The 25,031-nt window shown below is 44.4% G+C and overlaps 1 protein-coding gene across 2 annotated transcripts in view; it reads left to right on the top strand.

Annotated features, from left to right (window-relative positions):
• Positions 1-25,031, top strand: part of SLC4A11 (solute carrier family 4 member 11) — a 143,740-nt gene that overhangs the window by 20,775 nt on the left and 97,934 nt on the right. For both annotated transcript variants that reach the window (XM_063309600.1, XM_063309599.1), the window contains exon 2: positions 12,085-12,135. In XM_063309600.1, the coding sequence (XP_063165670.1) occupies positions 12,085-12,135 (51 nt within the window). The remainder of the gene's footprint in view (positions 1-12,084; positions 12,136-25,031) is intronic.

The raw sequence follows: 25,031 nt of genomic DNA, 5'->3' as shown, positions 1-25,031 counted from the left end.
CTTGGTGGAAACTGGTGGTGGCATCACGCTTGGTACCTTGCGTAGACAGTCCCTCTTGCTGCTTGTGGGAACAGAGACAGCAGAGTTTGAAAGATCTGCAGGCCAGGGCAGCTGAGATCATTAGGGAACTGAAGGTTTGCGCCTTTTTGTAAATGGAATAACTGCAGATACTTTCAATATGTGTGTAGATCACGCATGGTGTTTATAAAGTGGAGGGAATCAGGAGTTAACCCATGAAGCACAGCATTGGAAAGGAAATAAATATTGTTATAATTTCTCCATAATTGAACTAGGACAATCTACAATATTTACTGAAAGACGCACTTGGGTAGCATTACAAGGCTATTAACGCATGCGTGTGGAAATAAGGTGGTCTGTGGTTATTACACTTGACTGAGGCATACTTTCCACGCAGTCAGGGAGTAGTGTGCCTCCAGCTGGGAGAACAAGCTAGAGTAGACTCTTGTCCTTACGTATTTTTTTCGAAGCTTGGTAGAAGCTTAGAAGAAGTACATAAGGCAGCGTAGTGTAATGGTTAGGTGTTGGACCGGGATCCAGGAGATCCAGTTTCAACTTTCCACTTAAACTATGGAAACTCACTGGATGACTCTGGGCCACTTGTGGTCTCTCAGCCCACCATACCCTACAGAGATGGTGTTGTGAAGATAAAAGGAAGGGTATCATCCTTGTATGATATCTTGAGAGAGTGAAGGTTGGATATAAATGTAATTAATAATATTATAATCATCTGTTGGTTATAGTGGTCCCAGAGTGGTCCCTTTCTTGCTATCTTTCGCAAGCTATTTTTGTTTGCTGCCATATTCCATTTATAACAGTCTAAGTTACAATTTATTTACATTTGATGCATTTGCATTTAAAGCTTCCCCAAATGTATATTTCTGTGTCTTGCTCATCTTTACACACACATTCCTCTAGGGTTCTTCATAATGCACTGATGCATTATTACCTAGCTTGGTAATGAAACATCTGCCGAAAGAGAAGCAGGTTCAGAGAACATCAAGAACTCAACCCTGAGCCATGGAGATGACCTTGAAGAAGGCATCCAGAAGCTGTTAGCCACAGGTGCAGAAGAAGCATGGGTTAAACCCAGGGAGATGGAAGGGTTCTAATACTGTTTCTGAAACTCAGACTGGTTCCACCTGACTCCCTGGAGTTTAAGATGGAGGGAAGGGAAAACACAGGCAGGCTTGCAAGATTCGTGTTAGCCCTGTGTGGTAGATCACATCAGGAAGCTAACTCCATGGGAAGACTCTAGCAACAAAATCATGGGGTGTCCATTATAAGCCACGATGATGTATGAGCCAGGATGATGTCAAAACCATGGGAAGAACATCATCACACAAATGGCTTTCTTATGTACTTGTCTCTTGATGTCTGGTCCAAATTGGTAATTGGTATAAATTGAAGCATCTTTCAGTGCTAAACTCAGATTGGAGGAGAATAAGATTGGATTAATTCATAGTGTCATATAGACTTCCAGACATCATCAGGGTGTTAAGGAAGCAAGTAATTTTTTTGTACTAATCACATCTTTAGGTCTATGTGCATGGCAGGTTTCCCAGCTATGGATGACAACCTCCAGGGATGCAAACTGCTGGCCAGGGATGGTTGTGAAATACATCTTTGGAAAGGCCCCAGGTTGAAAAATTTGTCCTAGTGCGCCCTAAAATTTCAGCTGTAGCACAGTACTCAGTCTTTCATATTGGCACCTTGTTTTTTGCTTGTTGCTAAGTTGCTAAATTTACCTTTAGTTCATGCGCCTCCCTTGGTATACCTGCTGGATAATCAGTTATCTTGACCATGTTTATCCTCTTCCAAAAGCATTGATTGTAGAGAGAGTTCTTTCCATCATCATCATCATCATCAACATTAAACACCACAATTTTTCTTTCTTTCTCTGTGCTTTTGATTTACTTGAAACCAGCTTAATCCTTCACTCCATGGGCATCCTGGCACTCCAGTGATTTCTCTGCCTTGTCCCTCATTGATTGTAATCTCCAAGGTGTTCCTTTTAAATGCTCTTCAGTCCCTTTTGCATTGAGGACCACAAAGCCTGTGAAAAAGGAGTGGGGGTAGAGTTAGGGTTAGCTGTCTGAGATATTCTCAGGAGTCTTCTCCAACCCCAAAGTTCAAAAGCATCAAGACTCCTCCTCTCCTGCTTCTTCAGAGTCCAACTTTCCCTTCCATAGAGTGTCACAGGGAACACCATGGCTTGGTTGAGTCTGATCTTTGTAGGTGTAGACCCTTCACGGCATCTGAATATCTTTTCCAAAACCTTCATGGCTGCTCTGCCAAGTGCTAGTCTGTGGCGCATTCTTGGCTGCTTGTCCCTTTACTGCTGCTGGTTGATCCCAAAAGGCAGAAGCTCCCCACCGCTTCAATATCGTCATTGCCAATTCTAAGGCTGGTTGCTCTACCTGTTGTCATTAGCTTGGTCTTCTTTATATCTAATTTTACTCTCATTTTTCACTCTGCTCCTTGACTTTTCTTACTAGACCCAGGGCCGCAGCTGTGGGGGGCAGGCAGGGCATGTGCTCCGGGTGCTGCTCTGGGGAGGTGCCAAAATGAGCACTGGGAGGCACCAAAATGGGCACGGAATCCACGTTTGCCCCGGGTGACAGAGACCCTAGTTGCGGGCCTGACTAGACCTTGCAGATCCTTTGCGCTTCTACCTATCAGGGTGGTGTCATCGGCCTTGTGCAAGGTTATTGATGTTTCTTCCTCCAGTTTTAAAACCACACTCAACTTCTTCCCATCCAGCTGCCCTTAATATATATTCCACATACAGGTTGAGTAAATAAGGGGAGGATGCAGCCTTGTCTTGCTCCTTTGCCAACCTGGAGCCAGTCCGTTTTGCCATGTTCTGCCCAGACTGTGGCTTCCTGACTTGCATATCAGTTCCTCGTGAGGACAAGGAGATGTTCTGGGATTCCCATTGTCCTGAGGACATTCCACAGCTTGACGTGATCAACACAAAAACTTTTCTATAAACCGTGAAGCACATAGTGATTTCTTTTGGGGATTCTTTTGCTTTCTCAATTGTGGCTAAAAACGTTGTTAGAGCAGGCTGTTTCTTACTGCCAAACCTCTCAGAAATTAATATACAAGGGTAATATACAGTAATACAGTGTGATGTAGTATGGTTTAATATTGTGCTATATAGTTAATATAACACACACAAACATATTCTCTGTCTGCTGAAAGAACACCAAGGCAGTAGAAAAGAAATGAGAAAAACAATAAAACTACAAAAGTTTTATTTTTATTTATTTGCTAAGGCTTGCCTGCCGTTCTTCTTGGAAGGTGACTCTGAGCAGCTTAAACTCCTGATCCCAGTGATAAGGTCAAAATATGATTAAATTAAATCAGTGGGGAAAGCACTGAAAAAAAACCCTCATTGCAACGCCTATGAAAAAGAAGAAAATGGGCAATGATTTTAGAAGACCAGGTGGAAGATTTGTTTCGTTGCTTGCTTATTTTTAGGGGTTATAGGCTGCTTCAATCCACTGATTCCAAGCAGCATACCACTCCCCAAATCCATAATTTGTGTCGAAACAAACAGAAAACAAGTTAAAACCAAAACTGTACATAATCATCATAAAAAGGGGAGCCAGAGGCAAAACATTCAAAAAACAAGTCCATCATCCAGAAACAGAAGCATCTCAATCCAGCCCTCCACACCCCAGCTTAGTGAAACAGCCGAGGTTTTGCCAATTTCCTAAAAGCCAGGAAGGTTGGGGGGCTGATCACCCATTGAAAGGGGACACTGACACTATTCCAGGGGAGGGGATGGCAACTGCAAAGGGGTGCCTCTGCAGCCCCCCAAAGGTGGCAATCTCTAATCAAGGGGACAATAGGTGCCCACTTCCCTGGATTTTATCAGGTGGGCAGGCACGTCTCGGAGATGGTGGTCCTGCAAATATCCAGGGCTTGAACCGTGGAGGGCTTTAAAGATGGCAGCCGGTGACTTGAACTGCACCAGAGGCTGGCTGACAGCCAGGGCAGCTGTTGGAGTAGAGATGTGACGTGGGTTTCGTTCCAGACCAGCTTTTGCGCCTTTTCTAAAAAGCAGCAGACTGGCAAAAGAATGCAAGAGTGATGTAAGAATGGTTCCTTCCCTTCCTGCTTTTAAGCTAACTGGTTGGATGCAGAATATTTTTGCATAGGAGGAATGTCTGCAATGCCCAGCAGGTCTTCTGCGATGCAGACTTCTTGGTGTCAGTATCTTCAGAGGGAAGTTGGAGGGTCCCTTGGTGCTGGTGTGCCCTAACTGACATTATTATTATGTTTTTTAAGTGCTTTTTTAAAACAGGAATTCCTCCTCCGACGTAGCAGAGGAACAGACTAGGACAGTCATTTTTGAACCGTCTGACCCAGTTACCCCTTTTTCCGGTCTCAAGTAATGTCACTACCCCCCCTCCCACACACGCACCAAAAACCCAAACTCTGCTCTTTTGCACGAGTGTGTCAGCAGCAGCAATCCCAGTCTGAATCCTCAGCACACAAACAAGCAATTCCAAGTTGCTCCATTACTTATTTACTTGCCAAGTTTATGTGGCCGCCCATCTCACCTGAAGTGACTCACAGGATTGGTTACGCACGGGATATGCCCAAATTACCTGCTCGGTGCTAATTATCCCCAGTGCAAGAACCTCTGCAATAATAGCATCTTTGTTTCCATCAATGCTGTTGGCCTCCTTGTTGGAAGGGTGGCCATCAGCCCACGAAGGAGGTGAATGTAAACTGAGGCGGTGAGGAGCTTTTGCATCATTGGTCTTCTGATGAAGGGGCTTCCTGTGACTGGTCACCTCCACCATTTTGTGAGACTGCCTACAATACTGTCTCCTAAGGTCAAATGGGCCTGCTGGGCCAAAGCAGGCTACGCGTGGCTTACAAGGGAAAAGGGGGTCTTTGCCAGATGCTTTTCCAGATTATTTAGGAAGTTACGGGAGATGGGAGTGTGTGAGGTGGCGACCAAGTTCAGCGTTGGTGTAAGCCCATCAAGGAATGCCCGAACCAGATGGACTTTTGGAGCAAAATATATTGCAAGATATTTAATTCAAAAAATTCTCTAGGAACTCAGATCCGTATGCAGGAGGTAACAGGAAAGAATCAAGGACAGATTCGTTGCTTTTGTTGAACCCTCGCGATGGGGATCATCAGCGACTGCAGAATTGAGTACGGTACTGTAGTCAAGCCTTCTGTTTCTAACAACCCCACTGAAATTGGGTGGCTCCTGCTGCCGCTGTTCAGTGTTTATTATTTATTTATTTCTCATATTTCTATACCACCCATCTCGCAAGTGACGCTTTGCGAGCTTATCACCGTTGGCTTCTCGGGTTTGGGTCTGGAGGATGCTTGCCCTGTATTTTGATCTGGGTTCGATCTGATCTCTCCAGATTTGGCTCTCACCAGCACAACGTTGAGATTAAGTTGTAGCTGAGTTGGTTTACTGTCCTGGGAGGAGATTATGAGATTTTTGGAGGCCAGCCTCTTCAGCCACTACCTTCCTGAGCTGTTTCTGTTTGGCTGGAAAAATGCAAGGACGGGTCTTCCTCTCCTTGGGAGGAGGAAAACTCTGCACAGCAAAATGTTGCTAGTTCTTCTTGGCTTATGCTGCACGTGGTCAGGGTTGCTGGGGTGTTTGCATAGCTGCAATTATTTTTCATTAGCCTCCTTTGTCTACCTCTGTTACTTTTCATGTTGAAAGAAGCAGAAGTCAGATTGGTGCCTTGACACCGGAGATGTGTTTGAGGCTGGGACGGACTTTCAGATTCGAGCTTTCAAGAGAAGCAATAATGGAATTAAGATAATGCTTTGGGGCCAACCTGGCGCCAACTTGACCACTGTAAAAGCAGCAGCGTTTCGACAAAGTTATAGATTAGACTGAGTAGTGACTGCATTGCTACTCATTAGTGTTGGGAAGGAAATCCAGGGGTGGAGAATAAGCAGTCATTTTTGGCTGGGTACATGGAATTGTGAGGACGTTGGGTGGCACTTTCAAAAATGGCTGCATGGGGACTTGGCAGTTTACAAAATGGCTGCCATGGAGGCATGGCTAGCTGTCAATCACCCATTTATCAAAGGTGATCTACTTCTCCCCACATGCTCCTTATTCTCCCCAGGAGACCTCCATGGGTTGCAAAGGCATTGCTGCAAGCAAGTAAGGGACTAGAGGTGGTCCTTATTTAAGTTTTGTTTAATTAAATAAAAAGTCGTGTGGGACAGAGAGCAGAGGAGCATCAGGAATGGTGTCTGAGGTCATCAGATATAGGTCATATCTCAAATTGGGCTGATATTGAACGCTTTGCTGGAATCTCAGATTGCTTCACTGGCATGTGCAATTCTGGTTGGGTCAGTTGCCTTGTTACATGGGCCCATGAGCATCAAAAGAGTTGCTTTCTGAAACGAAGAAGTTCAGGAGAAGAGTGGCTATTACTCAGGAGTTAATTTTGGTGTGCAAATGGATCCAGAGTCTGTCACTGCTAACGTAGACGTTGACATTCTGGCATCTGTAGCTTAGAGCTAAGAAGGTTCTCACTGGGGTTCTGGATAATGACAGCACAGTGCTAATTGTAAGGCAGCATTTTGTGTTTTTCTCCTTTTCACCTCAAAGAGCACCATGAAATGCCACCATAGTGTTTAACAACTTTGTGGTTGGGATGTTGTTACCCCATTCTTCACCCCTGTCTTGTGAAGTTTGATTAGCAGTGACCCATCTGGCTTGCATAGTAGTAGCATGGAAATATGTGATGACTGTAAATGGATGCTGAATAATTAATATCTTTAATTAAAAAAAAAAGGCTGAAAGTCTCATTGCCTTAAGCCAGCATTCCCCAGCCTTGTATCCTCGCCCTGCATCTCTCTGAGCTTGGAGGTGATGGGAATTGTAGTGCAACACATCAGAAGGAAGCACAAAGTTGGAGAAAGCTATCTTAAAGGATGCTTCCCCACCCCCTAGGGCAAAAAATTATTAAGCGTTTAGGGAATGCAGAGAAGTCTGCTGAGTCAGGATACTTCACAGCTCAAGAGACTTTATTACATTCTTTTTGTTTTTTAATAACAGGGAAGTTGAAATTGGCCAGCAAAGTTCTCAAATTGCATATTTTCAGGAATATATAACAGTACTGTTCATTGCATGGTAACATCTGAGAAACGAGAGGGGTGGTGTCTTTCTCTTGATTTCACACTGCTGTGTTTGACATCTTCAGCTGGATGGGACTAGAGGTAAAAACCCTCTTTTGTAACATCCCATAATAACACCCCTTAATAACAAATATATCACAGACCACAAGGGCCCTAGTGTTATTCTTGAACAGCTCAACTTCATATTCCCTGGACCAGGAGGCCCTTTGCACAGTCACTCATGCCCTTGTTATCTCCCATATAGATTATTGCAATGCACTCTACATGGGGCTACCCCTGAAGAGTATCCGGAAGCTACAGCTGGTCCAAAATGGGGCCACGCAAGCAATTACTGGTGCCCCTAGATCGGCACATATTACACCACTGCTGGGCGAACTGCATTGGGTGCTGGTTTGCTTCCGGGTGCAATTCAAGGTGTTGGTTATCACCTTTAAAGCCCTACATGGCATGGGGCCCGGCTACCTGAGGGACCGCCTCTTCCCCATTACATCCACCCTTCCCACCCGATCATGCAGAGAGGGCATGTTACGGACCCTGTCTGTAAGAGAGTTCCATCTGGCGGGGTCCAGGAGGCGGGCCTTCTCTGCAGTGGTGCCCGCCCTCTGGAACATCCTTCCCCCAGAGATAAGGCAGATTCCATCTCTTGTGGCTTTTTGTAAACAACTGAAAACCTGGTTTTGCCACCTCGGTTGGGGCGGTAGGGGGAGTAAACACTCCTGGAGATGGTTAGCGCCCTAAATGGCCTCTTAGACATACGTGAGTGATTTTCCAACTAGCATCATCATCTGGGTTTTATACTGTATTTATTTTAATATTATATTTGTATTTATACTTTTTGTGGTATTTTAATGTTTTATTCTGGCTGTAAACTGCCCAGAATCCCCACTTTGGGGGGAGATGGGAGGTGGCAAAATTTGATTGATAAATAAAATAAATAAATAAATCCCTGTAGACCACTGTTCCTCAGCCTTAGCAACTTTAAGATATATGGGCTTCAACTTGAAGTCGAGTTGAAGTCGACACATCTTAAAAGTTGACATAGTTGAGAAACACTGCTGTAGACCATATGTAGTGGCATGAGACACGTATTTTATCCTGTGCAATCCAGACTATTGAGCTGTCTGTAACATATCTTTTCTGTTTAGAAATCTTTCTGAGCACTGCAGTGTTAGCTGTCTTCCCTGACCTAGTTTTTTGAACATTTTTGGGGGATTATGGTTGTCCTAATTCACATCTGGGGTATCGTTTTATGGAAAAGCAACCTGTGGTGTCTTTATGACACCCTCCAAGTTGCTTGTTGAGTTTACTTATCCAGTGTGTGAAGGCCCTGGGTTTATAATTTTAATTGTTTTCTGAACAATGCAGTCTAGCTGTGTCCTGGCTTACGCAAAGACCACGCTGAGATGAGGAGAAAGTCTCTAGAGTTTTATTTAACTGCTATTGCAGACAGAAAATCCTACCAAACTGAAGGAGCGTGGGAAAACTCAGACAGATAAACCCCAAAACTCAAGGTGGGTCTGTTCTGGGTTTCTTTGAATGACAGCTCAACGTCTCTAAACTACGCATGTGTTTTCCCCCCTGGATAGGGGCATCCTCCTGTTCACCATCCATACTCATGACAAGCTGGCTGGCTAGGTCTGAGCTTCAGAAGCATCGGGATAGGATCCCTGTGCAGAACCCTTGTTTTCTGTGATGGCTATAGTTCCCAACCATCTGTAAGATGTTCAGCAAGGCTTGGCCCGTCCATCAAGGTTTAGATCTTCGGCACTTGTTTCCCTATACTCTTTCCAGTGCTTCATTCAGTTCACACAGGCACTATCACTGGTGTGATTTTGAGATCTGTCTGTTGTGGCACCCTCTTAGATATCTTCATCCAGGCACTCTCACACATCTTGCGTAAGATGCAATCTTCCAGAACAAGCCCTTCTGCTTCTGTAGCCTGCCCTAATAGGTCTTATATACTCCATCGGATCCCAGAATTGTGACATTGGAAGGAGCCACAAAAATCATTTAGTCCAACCTCCTGCGGTGCTCAGGGAAACCAGTTAAACTATCCATGAGGTGGTTCTCCAGTTCCTTCTTAAAAATTTCCAGAGATGGAGAACCCATGACCTCCTTTTATACTTGTCTACTCATACGTTCACACAAGGCACAAGGGGTGTGTGTGTGTATGTGAACCAAGTGGATACAAATCAGTACTAATTGGTGACAGTACAATGGCATTGTGGCCTGCCTTTGGGTGCTTGTTGCTCTGAGTTTCTTAGCAGACCATGTTAAGCCCTTTGAGGGTCTCCAGATCAGGAAACTGACTTCACAGGAAGACTAGAACTCTATTTTATTGAGGTAGGTTCTAGGAACTGAATCTCGCAAGTCTGCCTGTGTTTTTCCTTCCCTCCCTCTTACACCCCAGGGAGACAGGGAGAGCCAGTCTCTTCCTAATACTTTCCTTGTTTTGGCACCTGTTGTTGTTGTAACAGTTTCTGAGTAGGTTCTCCAAGGTCATCTTCATGGCTCCCTACACCTGCAAATAGGACAAAATTCCAAACACATATGAATGCTGTACTGCAATCTGTAAATGAAGAGTAGCAGGCATTGCTTTTATTCAACTGCGATCCCCCAAAGCCTCAAACAGAAGGAGGACATGATTTGTGAAGCTAATTTAGATAAAAGGACTTAAAGCTTGTTTCAAAGGAGAGCTTTGCACATACCCTGGGGCCTGTCCATTGGTGTGGCCCTTGTTCAACCCACTGAAATTCAACCAGTGTACGTTCACAAAGTAAGATCCTAAGTGAAATGACCAGGTCCTAACCATTACCTGTTTCATGCTGATCATCATCATCACCGCCATCATCATGGCAATTGGCTCTTTTGCCATTAAAAGGAGAACTAGGAGAGGGAAGGTGAGCTTTGCCTGAACTTCCCAGCTAAGGAAGATTAGAAAGACTTTACCTGATACAGCCATTGTTACAGTATGGTAGGTGTTGGTGAAACCCATAGAATCAATTATCAAGGATGGGGTAGACTGTGTTTCACTGGAGGCTGTCAAGCAGAGGCTGGGAATGGAGGATGGATTTGATGGCCCACAGAAAAAAACAACAACCTGAGAATCCAGAACAAGATGCAACTCCCAGAAGAAGAGACACGTTTGATGCATGTTCAGAAGTTTATGGAAGCACCTTGCTTCAAGACAGCGAAAGCAAGAAGCTTCTGAACAAAATCATTTTCATAGGTTCTTTCGTGTGACAAGCACCAGACTTTTAATGCTGGAAGAAATGATGACATAGTAGCTGATCATTTTGTAGACAAGGGGTACCTTTCTAACAGGAGAACCTCTCATCTTGTTTATTACAGTCACTGTTTATTACAGTCACAGGCGAGAGTTCAGTGGTAGATACACACATAGTCCTCACTTAACAACCATAATTGAGACCAGAATTTTGGTTGCTAAGCAAAGCAGTAATTAAGAGAGTCCGATCCAATTTTATGACCTTTTTGTGGCAGTTGTTAAGGGAATCACTGCAGGTATTAAGTGAACCATGTGGTTGTTAAATCAATCACATGGTTCCCCATTGATTTTGCTTGCCAGAAGCTGTCTGGGAAGGTCAAAAGTGGCGATTACATGACCATGTGATGCTATGATTGTCATAAATGTGAACCTGTTTGCCAAGTGCCCAAATGATGATCATGTGACCACGGGGATGTGGCAGTGGTCGTAAGTCTGAGGACCAACTGTAAGTCATTTTTTCAGCACTGTTGTAAGTCTGAACTGTCACTAAACAAATGGTTGTTATGTGAGGACTACCTGTATAAGTGTCCATTTCCAAAAAAGAAACTAGCTTAGTTTCTAACAGGATTCATCAGAAAGCCTCCCCAATTACAGTAAATTCCAAAGCAACAGTTAAGGTGGTAATTGTTCTGGGCTACCACATTACATCAACTGTGATTTGTTCAACCTTGTTTCAGTTGGTAAACAGCCAATAGGATTGGGTTCACACAAACGTTACTAAGCTATAACATTGGTTTGAAATTCATGCAGCAGACTACCTAAGCCAACATCAAGCAGGTCATATTATGGCTTAGGGCAAAGCCATCAGGCTTGAATTCTGATGCACACCCAACTGACTCCTATCTCCTGGTCCAGAGCAGAACTAGGATGCAAACGTTTGCAAATGTGGAGGGTCTGCGTCTTGGAAATGAACATGCTTGCTACTGCTTGACTGGTTTTGCACGCAAGTTGCCTGTTCATGGGTGTGTGTGGTCTGTTCTTTGCCCACCTCAGCCCTTGTACGTCCCCAGGAGATGGTGGGATTGCTTTCACTGGCTGCGTTGAAGCAGTGGCTGGATAACAGTCAGTTTGGGATGCTTTCATTTGGATCCCTGCATGGGATAGGAAGGGCCCCCTCAGATGAATGTCAGATTCTTGGGGTGCATTCAAAAGGACAAAGCCCAGGGCAACATCTGTGGAGCACAGTTCCAGCAGCTGTTGTGCTCGGTTGGGCGGGATGCTGGGAGATGTATTTTAGTAATCTGGAGAGCCATGTTTCCTCCTCTTGATGAAGAAAAAGTTGTCAAGGGACTCAAATGGCTATAGGCTGGCTAGTGACAATTGGCAGTGGCAGATGCCTGTAATGTTCAGTTGTGAACAGAAGATGCTGGTGTGGTGTGGTGGTGGCCAGGGACGGACTAGGGTTGGAAAAGGAAAGGACAAGTCCATCCTGTTTTGAGGGTGTGTGTGGATTGGAAGAAGGAGTGTTATGCACAGTGCCTTGGGCTGGAGAAAAAGGGGCAATCTAAATCTAGTAAATAAAAAGGCTTGCTAATTTTACTTTTACTTAGTGCTTACTTTTTAAAAAGAAAACAATAGTTGTTTGAGCTACTAACTAACTTAGGTTTCTCTGTTTTTTTTCCCCTCCTCAGAAAGTCCACCGGCAGCGATGTCCCGAAATGGGTACTTCTTTGAAGAAACAGGCAAGCATCTTTCTTTGTTCCTTTGTTTATGTATTTATTCATTGCTTCTTTATACGCAGGACTCACATGCCACAGCAATTAAAACCAAATTGGAGTGGCTTACATACTTTTTTTTCATAAATAAGATTAAGTAAAAAGGATTAAATAAGATAATAAATAGAAATAACAATACAAAATACAGTGCTAGTGATCAAGGAGGCTCTACGTTCATTAAACTCCAGGCTCCAGAAAGGAACAACTCATAACTTTCCCACCTCCAAGGAAGCCAGGTCTTGCTGGCCTCTTGAAAACTCAGTGAGGTGGGGGCTATCTGGATCTCACTGGAATGCTGCCCCCAAGAAGGAGGGCAGAACTTAAAATGTCATCGCCACAACCCCTGCAGAGGGCAGGCTCTAAGTCTGTGCTTCTCAACCTTAGCAAGTTTAAGGTGTGTGGACTTCAATTCCCAGAATTCTCATGCCAGCCATGCTGGCTGGGGAATTCTGGGAGTTGAAGTCCACCCATCTTAAAGTTGCTACGGTCGAGAAAGACTGCTGTAGGTGAAGGGACCTGAAGGGAATCTCTTCTCTTAGGTCTTATTGAATGGGCAGAACCAACTGAGGAAAGATGGTCCCTTTGAAGATGCCCAGGTCCTGAGCCACCAACAGCTTTAAAGGTGGCAACCAACACCTTGAATTGCCCTCAGAAGCAAATCTGTACCCAGTGCAGCCCTTGAAATAGCAGCATCACATAGGCACATTGTGAATTTATTATATTTATTTATTTATTCAATTTATATAGCCGCCCATCTCAAAGCAGTGACTCTGGGCGGCTAACAGTCATAAAAAAACAGTCAAACAATTAAAACCATACAAAAGAAACTAAATACAAATAGCAGCCAAGAGATATTAAAATCTGTTGGTGTCACCACAACCAGGAAACAGGGCCCGTCGCACACCTGGGATCCCAGGCCCAGGCACAAAGCCAGGTCTTCAAGGCCTTCCAAAAAGCCAGAAGGGTCCGGGCCATCCTAACCTCAGGAGGGAGGATGTCCCAGAGGGCAGGCGCCACGGCAGAAAAGGCGCATCTCCTGGTCCCCGCCAGCTGACATTCCTTGGCTAATGGGACCCGGAGCATGCCCATCCTGTCGGAACAGATTGGACAGGTAGAAACAACTGGGAAAAGACGGTCCCTCAGGTAACCCGGTCCCAAGCCATGAAGGGCTTCGAAGGTGACCACCAGCACCTTGGATTGCACCTGGAATGGCCCATTACTACCCAAGGCACTGCATTCTGGACCAGCTGCCCCTTCTGAGTGGTCTTCAAGAGCAGCTCCATGGAGACCACATGGCAGTAATCAAGGCGCAGCGTAGCTAAGAGTGACTGAGAGAATGGCCTCCTGTTCCAGGAAAAGTCTTAACAGATGTATAATAACATAAGCTTCTTCTCAAGGTACTTAGGATGCTCATATAACCAAAATGGCACCATCTGGATGAAAGAGAGATGTTTTGTTTGGCTCAGGGGGAATACAATGTTTTGCAAAGTTTACACATTATTTGTAAGAAAAAGTATTAAGACTCCCCAGGAGAAACCAAACAGGCTGGTTTGTGGCTAATATAAGACTTGGCTTGTATCAAAGATTGGGAAGTCCTCACTATTCTGATGAGACCACACCCAGAGTCCTGTATAGATTCTGGGTATCACATTTCCACAAGGAGATTGACAAACCCAAGAGGGTACAGAGAAAGTTGACCAAGATAATCCAGGGACTTGAGGACATGCCCTCTGAGGACTGGCTGAAGGAACTTAGATCATTCAATCTGGGAAAGTAGGCTGAGAGGAGACATGGGGGTCATGTTCAGATCCATACAGCGAAGCTACAGGGAAGATGGACTGGACAGGACCAGAAAACGCAGGTACAAGTTATAGCGACTTAATTTTGTTTAAGCATAAAGGGAAACTTTCTGACAGTAAGATCTATACAAGAGTGGGACAGTTTGCTTAAAGACCACAGAGGTGAGACATGATAGTCTACTTCAGGTACATAAAGGGAAGTTACATAGAGGATGGTCAAGAACTCTTTCCTTTGATCACAGAAACTAGAACAGATGTAACTTGTAGCTACCTAGATTTTGCTTAAATATAAGGAAAAACTTGTGTTTCCATAGAAGACTCTACCTATTGAGGTTGTGAGTCCTCCATCTCTGGAGGTTTTTAAGAAGAGGCTGGAAAGGGACCTCAAGGATGGTTTGATTGGTTTCCTGCACATTGCAGATGTTCTTGAGATCCATTTACATTTTTCAGATCCTGTGCGGGGTTGGAATTAGAAAATCCAAGTGGGGCTGACATGGAGAATGGGAAATAGTTCCACTCTTTTTTTTTTCTCCAAATTATGTCCTAGTGGTGTGGTGTGTTGAGTAGAATACTATAATACGTTATTCTAAAATAATACCATATGTTCTCTGTGTAAAAGCAATTTTTGTGTGTCCCTGGACTAGCTGGGATAACAGTGAGACAAAGACCATTGCATTCCAGAAAAGCAGTGTTAATCAGCATTCTTCCCAATTATATCCAATGCTCTGCAAAGAAGTTAAGAAATAGAAGGTAGCAGAGAACTGCTGTGATCTCCACTTAAAACAATTTTTTTGGGCTGGGACACTCAAGATGAGCACTAAACAATTAAAAAGAAAATTGAGTTAATGATACAAAGAAAAGAGTTGAAAAAAGAAAGAAGAAAATCTGGCAGGGTACGTATATGTGTTTGTAGAAACCTCAGTGTAACAGACCATTCTGTAGGAAAGGGTGTCTGTTAAACCCAAAAGCTGGTTAAATCTGAAGTTATGTCATTTACATTAATTTATATGATTTGTGTAATGATGTAATTGAAAAAAGGGTGACATTTTCAGTAACACCCCTCTTTAACAGTCAAACTGTTGATTTAAGGATAAACTCTCTGTTTAATGGACATTAGTCTGTTAAATGGGGATGGAGTTCAAATGAAAAATGTAGTGTAGCCAGAGTCTGCTAAACCAAGGTCTATTAAACAGGGTTGACTTATGTCTCTCTCTCTGTGTATAAAGACAAAGGGATCTTGAAGAGCAATACGGCCATTTTAAACATCTATTTTCAATATTTCTCTGCAGAACAACATTTGCATAGACAAAGGTATTGTGATGTGGCTAATACAGTTAGTAAACTTTGACCATAGTGAAGGAAATGTATTTTTCTTTGTGGGCTTTTTTCAGCCAGAGTGATTTTCCTACTCTTGCGCATGCACCTGATCCAATGCCAGACACCCTTTGCCAAGAGCGGGATCCACTAGAGGTTATTGGAATCCAGGTGAAGCAGGATGCAGATGGTTATACCCCGGCTTCTGGGGGCTTACCTGAAGTGGGGAAAATAACGGGAAAACATGGCCCAGAAGGCCAGGCGCTTACCTGGAAGGCTGCCTTGATTGATTGGGGGAATTCTAGTCACCAGGTTTGTTTTTCACCTAGCAGTTTCTTGTCTTTCAGGTTGTTGCCCCTGTCTGACACAGGCGATACAAGAGGTTGGATAAATGAAGAGTGTGAAGTATAGTTGGCATTGAACTCAATTCCTGGTGATGTCGTTAACGCATCAGTGCAGGGGGGGCGGGGTTGGTAAGAGTCCAGGAGTGGTTTGCTGTGGCCCTTTCCTGGCGTGCTTTTCGATTTCTTACTCTAGCCTCTGGCCCTAAGATTTCCTAGTGGTCTCCCATCTAGTACAAACTGACTCTTCGTAGCTTCCGAGCCCAGACATGGTCAGCCAGGTGCTGCCCCCTGTTGACTTTTAGTTCATTACAGGGTGGGGGGGCAAACAGGGTGGTTCAGAAGCTGCACCGTGGCTTGCCTGCAGGGCCATAAAATAAAATCCCCCCCCTTTTGCATTTTTCTTGCAGGGTGGGGGAGCTTCATTGGTTTTGTTGTTTATTCGTTCAGTCGCTTCCGACTCTTCGTGACTTCATGGACCAGCCCACGCCAGAGCTTCCTGTCGGTCGTCAACACCCCCAGCTCCCCCAGGGACGAGTCCGTCCCCTCGTGAATGTCATCCGTCCATCTTGCCCTTGGTCGGCCCCTCTCTGGTTGTACTGATCCATTTAGTTTTCATGGCAAGAATACTGGGGTGGGTTGCCATTACCTTCCCCAGGGATCGCATTTAGTCTGACCTCTCTGTCACGACCTTCCCGTCTTGGGTGGCCCTTCACGGTTTAGCTCATGGCATCATTGAGGTGCTCAAGCTCCAGCGCCATGGCAAGGTAATGATCCTTTTGTCCCTAAAACCCTCTGCACTGCCCCCTCCCTGTGGTTCTGGCCCTGCTTCTCTGCTGAATGCAGGCCTTGAACTCCTATCAGCTCTCTATAGCTTTCCCCCCCAGTGTGACTCCAAGACCCCCCCTTTCCCCCCCCCCTAGCCTTTCTGACAGGCATCTGAAGTGCTGGGCAGCTGCAAAGTTGCTTTCGGGAATTCATTACCCGATTTTGTTGGCCAGACCCCCACTCTCCTTTGGTGCTTGGGAGTCCCCGGGAGGTTCACCGTCATCATCTGTCATTTATTTCTCTCCCCCTCCCACCCAAAACAGCCCTCATCATTTTCGACTTGTTGTTTTGCTTCCTTTTTGTCATCAACGTTGGTATTTGTCTCTTGTTTATAGCTGCAAATTATTTGCCTGACTTGGAATGAATCCAAAGGCTTTTCTGAAATTAATCTTTCAAGATGGACTGGGAGATTGCGTTGCGGTATTGCCCGTCTATCGATATGCTGGAGGAATGCAACACAGAGAGAATTGGAGATGCATCTTATACAGTCAGCGCTTTTATGTCGAGGGCAAATTCCCCTGCTGGCTTCGTAAATGAAATATATTTTAAACCAGAGGGGAAGCTCTGCACCAACATGGTTATGAAATGACGCCGAGTCAGAGTGGGCAAAATTCCAAACACAGGGCTGGAAGTCTCCATAATGTAGAATATTTCCTTGGAGAGCACATTCCACTCACTTTCCCCTTGCAATTTCTCTTCCTTCCTTTGCGTCTCCCAACTTCAATCTTGGGCTGTTGCAAATGGCAGTCTGGGTCCATCACCTCATAACAAGAAATGTAGTTAAAGTTTCCTGAAACGTGTTGAGTCCGAAGGAAGATATATTTTCACAACTGGAAAAAGGCCTTTGCATTTTGACCAACCCAAACGGCGTAGCAGAGAGGGCAGAGTTTTGAATTCTGCAAAACTCTTTGTCGGGGGAGATATTAGAGAAAGAAGAAGATGGCCACAAAGCACAGACAGCAAGAAGTGGACCCTATTTATCCCAGCCATGAAATCTGTAATTTCAGAACCCCGTTCAAAGGGAAATTGTGGGCCAAACGCATTTCTTAGCAGCAGAGTTAAATCTAATGTTTGGGTAGAAGGCATGAAAGTTGCATCTCCTTTGGAAATTCAGAGGCATTAGTCTCGAAATCTGTGGTCATATTCCAGGCCAGTGTTTCTCAACCTCAGCCACTTTAAGATGGGTGGACTTCAACTCTCAGAATTCCTTAGCCAGCCGGCTGAGGCTGAGAAACACTGTTTTAGACGAAGTACTGTATGGGCTCCGGGTTTCAAAGAGACCAGAATTAAATATTTGTAGTGGTGTGCAGTACTTTTTGCATTTGAAACGGAGCCTTATGATGAAGGTGAAAGAAGAAAGTGCAAAAGCTGGCTTGCAGCTAAACCTCAAAAAAAGCAAGATTATGGCAACCAGCTTGATTGATAACTGGCAAATAGAGGGAGAAAATGTAGAAGCAGTGAAAGACTTTGTATTTCTAGGTGCGAAGATTACTGCAGATGCTGACTGCAGTCAGGAAATCAGAAGAGGCTTAATCCTTGGGAGAAGAGCAATGACCAATCTCGATAAAATAGTTAAGAGCAGAGACATCACACTGACAACAAAGGTCCGCATAGTTAAAGCAGTGGTGTTCCCCGTAGTAACATATGGCTGCGAGAGCTGGACCATAAGGAAGGCTGAGCGAAGGAAGGTCGATGCTCTGGAACTGTGGTGTTGGAGGAAAATTCTGAGAGTGCCTTGGACTGCAGGAAGGTCAAACCAGTCGATCCTCCAGGAAATCAAGCCAGACTGCTCACTTGAGGGAATGATATTAAAGGCAAAACTGAAATACCTTGGCCACATCATGAGAAGACAGGACACCCTGGAGAAGATGCTGATGCTGAGGAAAGTGGAGGGCAAAAGGAAGAGGGGCTGACCAAGGGCAAGGTGGATGGATGATATTCTAGAGGTGACAGACTCGTCCCTGGGGGAGCTGGGGGTGTTGACGACCGACAGGAAGCTCTGGCGTGGGCTGGTCCATGAAGTCACGAAGAGTCGGAAGCGACTGAACGAATAAACAACTCTACTGGCTGGCATGGTTTCAGGACTCAAAATGTGAAGTTCTCTGTTTGTGTTGTAGAGAATCACCCTTCTCCTGAGGATCCAAGTAAAATCATAGGCATGCAGATCCTTGGGGAAAAGAAATCCAACATCCATATAAGGGCTTGTATTTTTATTAAGAGCAGCTAAAGTGTCACCCAAGAGCTGCAAACTTCCACGCTTGGCAAAACTCCTTATCAAGTTGGATGTTGCTAAAATCAGGGGAAGGAGCAAGGAGGCCTTTTCTATTGTCTAGTACAGTGTTCCTCGCATGGCTGGCTGGGGAATTCTGGGAGTTGAAGTCCAGACCTCTTAAAATGGCCAAGGTTGAGAAACACTGTTCTAGTTGCTGCTTGTCCAGATCTGATTGCAGAGAAAAGGCAGAGGTGATTAGTAGAGCTAGGGAGAGACTGCCCAGATTTTCTTGCATTAGATGGGTATTTGATGGCTGGCCACATCCAACATGGAGCTGTTTCACAGATAGGAAAGTTGTAAAAGTGCCTGCTCTATCTTTTTCATATTTCTATATTTCAAATAGATGCCAAATATCCAGTTGCGATCTCAGTTTGTTTTTGTTCATTGATATTCTGCTTTATTTTGGGCCAACCCAAGGTAGGATACCTAATGCTGCTCCTCCTTATGCCCCCTGCAACAAGAACCCCGTGAGGTGGGTTTTTCGGCCCAGGGAGAGAGGGGCTGGTCCAAGCCATCCAACTGCTTTCGGTCTCCTGGTTTCCAGCCCAGCTTCTTAGCCACTGCACCAAACGGGGTGTCTTGTTCTTGTTAGTTTCCTCTGAACAAGTTCTTAGACGTCCTACTCACGTAGATGTAAGATAGGAATTAGTCCAGGTAAATAGACATCAAGCAGTGTGGCACTATCCCTGCTGGTCCTTTCCAGGTATGCTGGCATTACAACATGCAGCCAGCTTTAGAAGTTTTTTCGAACACATCTGGAGGACAAGCTTCAGGATGTCTGGTGCTGAAGGCTGCGCCTCACCTTCCTGTAGCTCATCGCTCTTTGTGTAACAGATGTTCACAGCGTGCATTCAGTAAAGAGGAAAAGGGTGGCATGATTGAGGTCTTTCACTGTGGTGGCATCAGAGACTGCTGGCAGGGTGTCCAAACTGCAGAACGTATTATTAGATAAGGCCACCTTTTCTGTGCTGGGGTCATCCAAACGTGTGTAGGTGACCACAGTTTGATTTAATTAAAAGAATCGGTGTGGTTCTGCTGGCTGCATTGTGCAGGGGGTGTTTTAGAGTAGTGTTGCTCAACCTCAGCAACTTTTGAGATGTGTGGACTTCAACTTCCATGTGTGGGCTGCGGAATTCTGGGAGTTGAGGTCCACACACCTCACTGTTGCTAAGGTTGAGCAACACTGCTTTAGAGAACCAAAATGAGGGCAGCTCAGGTTGGAGTTATATGAAACCCAGATTGGTTCAGGTAGTCTTTGACTTGACAGCCATTTGTTTAGTGACCATTTGAGGTTACAGCAGTGCTGAAAAAAGTGACTTGCAACTGGTCCTTGCACTTACAACCATTCCCCCAAAGTCAATGGGGAAGCCAGATTCACTTAATGACCACAGTGATTTGCTTAATGACCACAACAAAAAAGGTTGTAAAATCAGGCATGACTCACTTAACAACTGCCTCACTTAGCAACAGAAGTTACAGTCCCAATTGTGGTCATAAGTCAAGGACTACCTGTATTGCAGATATGTGATGTTGATGTACTATGAAAAGCAATCAGGTATAGCCTCAGCATCTCCTCTTTCTTGCTTTCATTACTTAAATAAAGATTTAAAAAATGTGTTTATGTTGTTAGGCAGTACTGTAGCTGTCATTTTTGCATTATTGCAAACATGTTTTGCATAACAGCTTTGCTAATGATTGTTTCAGAAGCTGTTTTGTAAAATTCTCCTTTAGAAAAGAGCGATTCTTTTCATCAGTGTTAATTTTCATGGGCTGTTTGAGAGCGGAAGGAATTATTAAAAGGAGCTGGCATAAATATTAGCAGCATTTGTGATGTGCTTAGTTTGTAGTGACATTCAGGATGGAAGAGCCATGTGCTGTTATTGCGTGCGTTATCACAGCACAGATAATTTTTTTTTTTTTAAAAATACAGGAATAGAAGATAGGAGGAAGGAGTATTGGGTATGTTCGCCACCTTGAGTTATGTATAAAAATAATAAAGGCGGGATAGTAAGTAAGTAAGTAAATAAATAAATAAATAAATGTATTTGATTGATTTTTTTCTGCAGTTGGTACAGTTGTCCAGATAATACTTGAATATCATGATGAATATTATTTGTCCATTTGGATACATTTCCTGACATGGTCAAAGTATTATTGGTGGGAAGTGAAGCTTAGAGCAAGATTGATCTGAGGGCGTAAGTGGATTACGAAGGGATATCTGCAGGAAAAGCCTTTGGCAGTTGTGTTTTCTGATAAGGAACCTTCATTCAGAAGTTTTTATGCTGGGGGGAACTCGTTACCCAATCTGGCCTATCAGTCTAAAGAGGGTTCTTGCTAGCTGCCTTCTAGAGTAGCTTTTCATACCTAGTGCCATCCAGATGAGTTGCACTTCAGTTTCCATAATCCACAGCCAATGGGGAGTTGAAGTTCAATAGCGATGGTTGCTTTAGAGGCTTCCTGCTTCTAAATATAATTCACACACGATCTGTATCTACTACTAAAGATGGTTGGGAACTGTTTGAGAGCTACCCCCTCCCAGTGGAGCCAGTCCTTAACTCTAGATATGTTACAATTTCTTTTGTCTGTTGTTTAAGTTTTGTTTAATGTATTTCAGTTAAGCCTTATTCTTTTTTATCAATAGGTTGCCTAGAATCTGCAGTGCTAGACTTCGGGTTGCAAGGGTAAATGTAGGGAAAAGCATTATTTGGTTCTCTGATGTTGCCCAGGAATGTGACCTACAGAAGACAAAATGTTGTTTCTCCCCTTGTTCAAACCAAACCATGTTTGCTACCTAAGGAAGCTCATTTTGCATTCTGGTTGTGGCGGACTAAGAGTGGGGAATGTACACTTCCATTGCCCCTCACCATACCCAGTGTTGGGGCTGTGCGGTGTCTTGTGTCTTTCCCCATTGCTGCAGTCCACCCACCATGAGTCAGCAGAAAACTAGACCAGTGTGATGGTTGGTTGTCCCCACTGCCAATCCCTCTCCTGCCTCTGTTGCTTCTCTTCCCAGTCTCTGCCAGTCCCCTGACTTCCCTTCAAGATCATGGAGGACAAGGCCTCACAGATCTCATACACCTTGAGGTTGCCCCTGGATTGTGTTGGAAGAAGGGGGGAACCCTGCTCTAACCCAGCATAGCTGAAGAAGATTTAAGCCTCTCTCAAAAAATCCCCCCAAAAAGATGTTATCAGAGCACACTTGTGTTGAGATTAGACGCAAGTATGAAAAAGTCCTTTGTGTATTTATAGTGTCTTCTGGTTAGCAATTGCAATTTGGGTCTGTTGACTTTGAGGAACATCACCTGCCTCTCTCAAAGGTATGATGGCATCAGACATGTCTATTTTATTTGCTTGTTTGTTGAATTTATATTACCGCCCATCTCCCCCAATGGGGAACTCTATGTCTACGCTATTAACTGCGGTTCAGGAGAAGACAACAAATGAAATAGAAACAGCTGTTTGTGAGTTTGGGCTGGGGACAGCTGAAGTTCATTGCAGGAGGCCATGCTCTGTGATTTGATGGCCTAAGAAACATCTGCTGTTGGCGATGCCTGGAACTGGGGTGGGAGTGTTTTGATTCTGGGTCCAACAATGTTTGATTCCAATAGAGGAGAACACTTGTAGGTCAGGGTTGAACTGATGGGTTCTTGGTGCATCATCACTGTGAGGGAGAGTTTGCTGGCTGTTTATATATAATAGCTTGCCCGGCCACCAAACTCCCCTCTCCCTCACACTGATGACGTTAGCTAGCCTGGTAATGGAATGTCTGCAAGAAAACAATCAAGTTCAGAGAGCACCAAGAACCCAACAGGTTTGATGCTTGGTACTCCATGTCTTCCCTGCCAGCCAACCCACCCAGTCCCCAACATGCTCTTTGTGATGATTGCAGCCCACGCTCAAATTGTCGGGCTGAATTTCAGAGCAAGCAAGTCATGTTTAAGGGCCACGTAGGTAGCACTAGCCCAATGGCCTGCCTGGGAAATGGGCTATTTGGGGGAAGAGGAATGGGTGGAACAGGGGGTCTCGACCCTTCTCCAGAAACCCCCTCATAGCAGTTCTTAACCCCCACTAGCATTCCTGGAACCAGAGTTATCGGCAAGTACAGATGTGGCTAATGAGGTTGGCCACGCAGCTGCTTAAGTTTGTGATGAGTTTTAGCAGTAAAACCACTGGCATGGAAAGAGTTAAGCATCCCTGTTCCCCTCACCAACATACCCTCAACCCCTTCCTTGCAAAACTGGCCCCTCCCTCAGGGTATTTTGTCCAGTTCTGGAACAAATGAATCTTTCCCTTTCATCCCATTTCCAAAAGTATTCAATGCATTTTTGCCCTCCTGCTGTGTCATGTAGATTCTTGTATGCTGGATAGGAAATGTCACTCAGGGAGTTGGAATGGGGCCAGTAGTTTTAAGTACACTTTTGTTGTCACTGCTGAATCGAAGTCAGGAGGGGAAGCAAATATAATCTGCTTGATGACCAAACTTAATAGAAGCCAATGGCGGGTGATCCAGTCCAGCCACTGACCCCCTCTTGAAGGTGGGTGTTGGAAAAATCAGAACAGAAGCTGGTTGTCAGACGGTGGTCTGTTTTGAAAGGTATTTGCTTAATTTGTGCCTAACAAAGGGGCAGTCTTAACTTAATTTTTTTTTAAATACATAGCTTTCTCAGAGCTGTCAAGGCAAGTTATAGTATAAAAAATAATGCAATAATTACATCGCACTACCATAAAACAATTGCAATAGAAAGACCAGATTTATTTATTATATTTGCTAGTTAGATTTCTCGACGTTTCCTATATTCCCTAGTGGTGTTTTCTCAAACCTGAGCCCCATCCAGATGTGTGGACTTCAGGTCCAGGAATCCTCAGCAAAGGCCGTGCCAGTTGGGGAGTTCTGGGAGTTGAAGTCTACACATCTGGAGGATGTCCAGATGGAGAGAAATTGGTCCACTTGTCTCATATGGATGATGATTCACACCTCTGTGTCACTTGTTTGGTAATTAGAAAATTACCTTCACAGTAAGTGCAATTACTCATAAATGAGAATCTTGCCCATGATTGAATAAACGATCATTCATTCCCTATTTCTTCCCCTGTCCAAGGACTGCTGCCCCTTTGAAATGTTTTCCTGAACTTCCTTTAAGACCTGTGCCAATAACAATGTTATTTATCTTAGAGTGTCCCATTTATCTTTTATTGGTTTTATTCAATTTATATGACCGCCCTTCCTTATTGTAGTGACTCCAGGCAGCCAACAGCAACTAAAAGCACGGTGTAACAAGAACAATAAATGCATGCCCAGTAGCGGAGATTTCCCCCCGCAGCAGTCTGTCATTTTTTATTGTGCCAAAATGAGAAGGAAAACAACATTGGCCTTCCCAAGCCAGCAGCGTCTAAGGACTTTTCCATCTAAATTTGTTCCAATTTTCCTTTCTTCTCCGGCCAAAGAAGAAACCTTGGGTTTATTCCCTTACATTATTTATAAACCTCAGGGAGCTCAGATGCTTCTTTGTTTTTCTTGAAAATGTGGCTTGATGAGCAAGCCCCATGAGGCAGAGATGGGCGGTGAATAAATTTATAAATAAATATAATAAATAAATAAATATTGCAAACCTTGGATGGGAGGAATGACATGTTGCAAATTTATTTATTCATTCGTTCTTCAAATTTCTATCACCGCCCATCTCTCCCCAAAAGGGGACTCTTTGCTTGAACTGTTAATCTCCAGAGGCTGTTTGTGGTTGCATGTCTCAATTAAGCTCCTAATTTCAGGTCAGGAGAGGTGGAAGTCCGGTTCTGAAGAAGCTGAGTTGGCTTTCTGGGTGTGCCGATGTTGCCTTGCGATCTTGAGGGGTGTTTCAAAATTCCTGGGGGCTGGTGGGAATGGTTGCTTTCCCTTAACGGTTGGGTCACCCCAAAAGGCTGTTTAATATTCCCTGATCAGCCAGGTGGACATTCCTTGACCACCATCGGGGTGGTATCAGAATTTTTCTGTCCCTGAATTGCAGAAGAGCCGTATTGGTCTACAGCAGTGGTTCTCCACCGTGGCAACTTTAAGATGTGTGGACTTCAACTCCCAGAATTCCCCAGCCAGCTTTGGTAGCAACAAAATCAGGACTCTGGTAGCATCTTTTCCAAACCACCAAATTTTATTAAAAGCCATAAGGTTTCATGAGCTGGAAAACGTGCTGCCAGATTCCTTCTGATTTTTCCCCCTGCCTCTGAATGTGGCTATTTGGATCTCCTTGTCACCAGCTAATAGACCATGTTGGTGACTCTCTTCCACCACTGGATCAGTTTTTAATTTTTTCA

This window comes from Candoia aspera, chromosome 8 (genome assembly GCF_035149785.1).
Source record: "Candoia aspera isolate rCanAsp1 chromosome 8, rCanAsp1.hap2, whole genome shotgun sequence".
Taxonomy (NCBI): domain Eukaryota; kingdom Metazoa; phylum Chordata; class Lepidosauria; order Squamata; family Boidae; genus Candoia; species Candoia aspera.
Note: the sequence above shows the minus strand (reverse complement) of the source record. Positions and strands in the feature narration are given on the sequence as shown.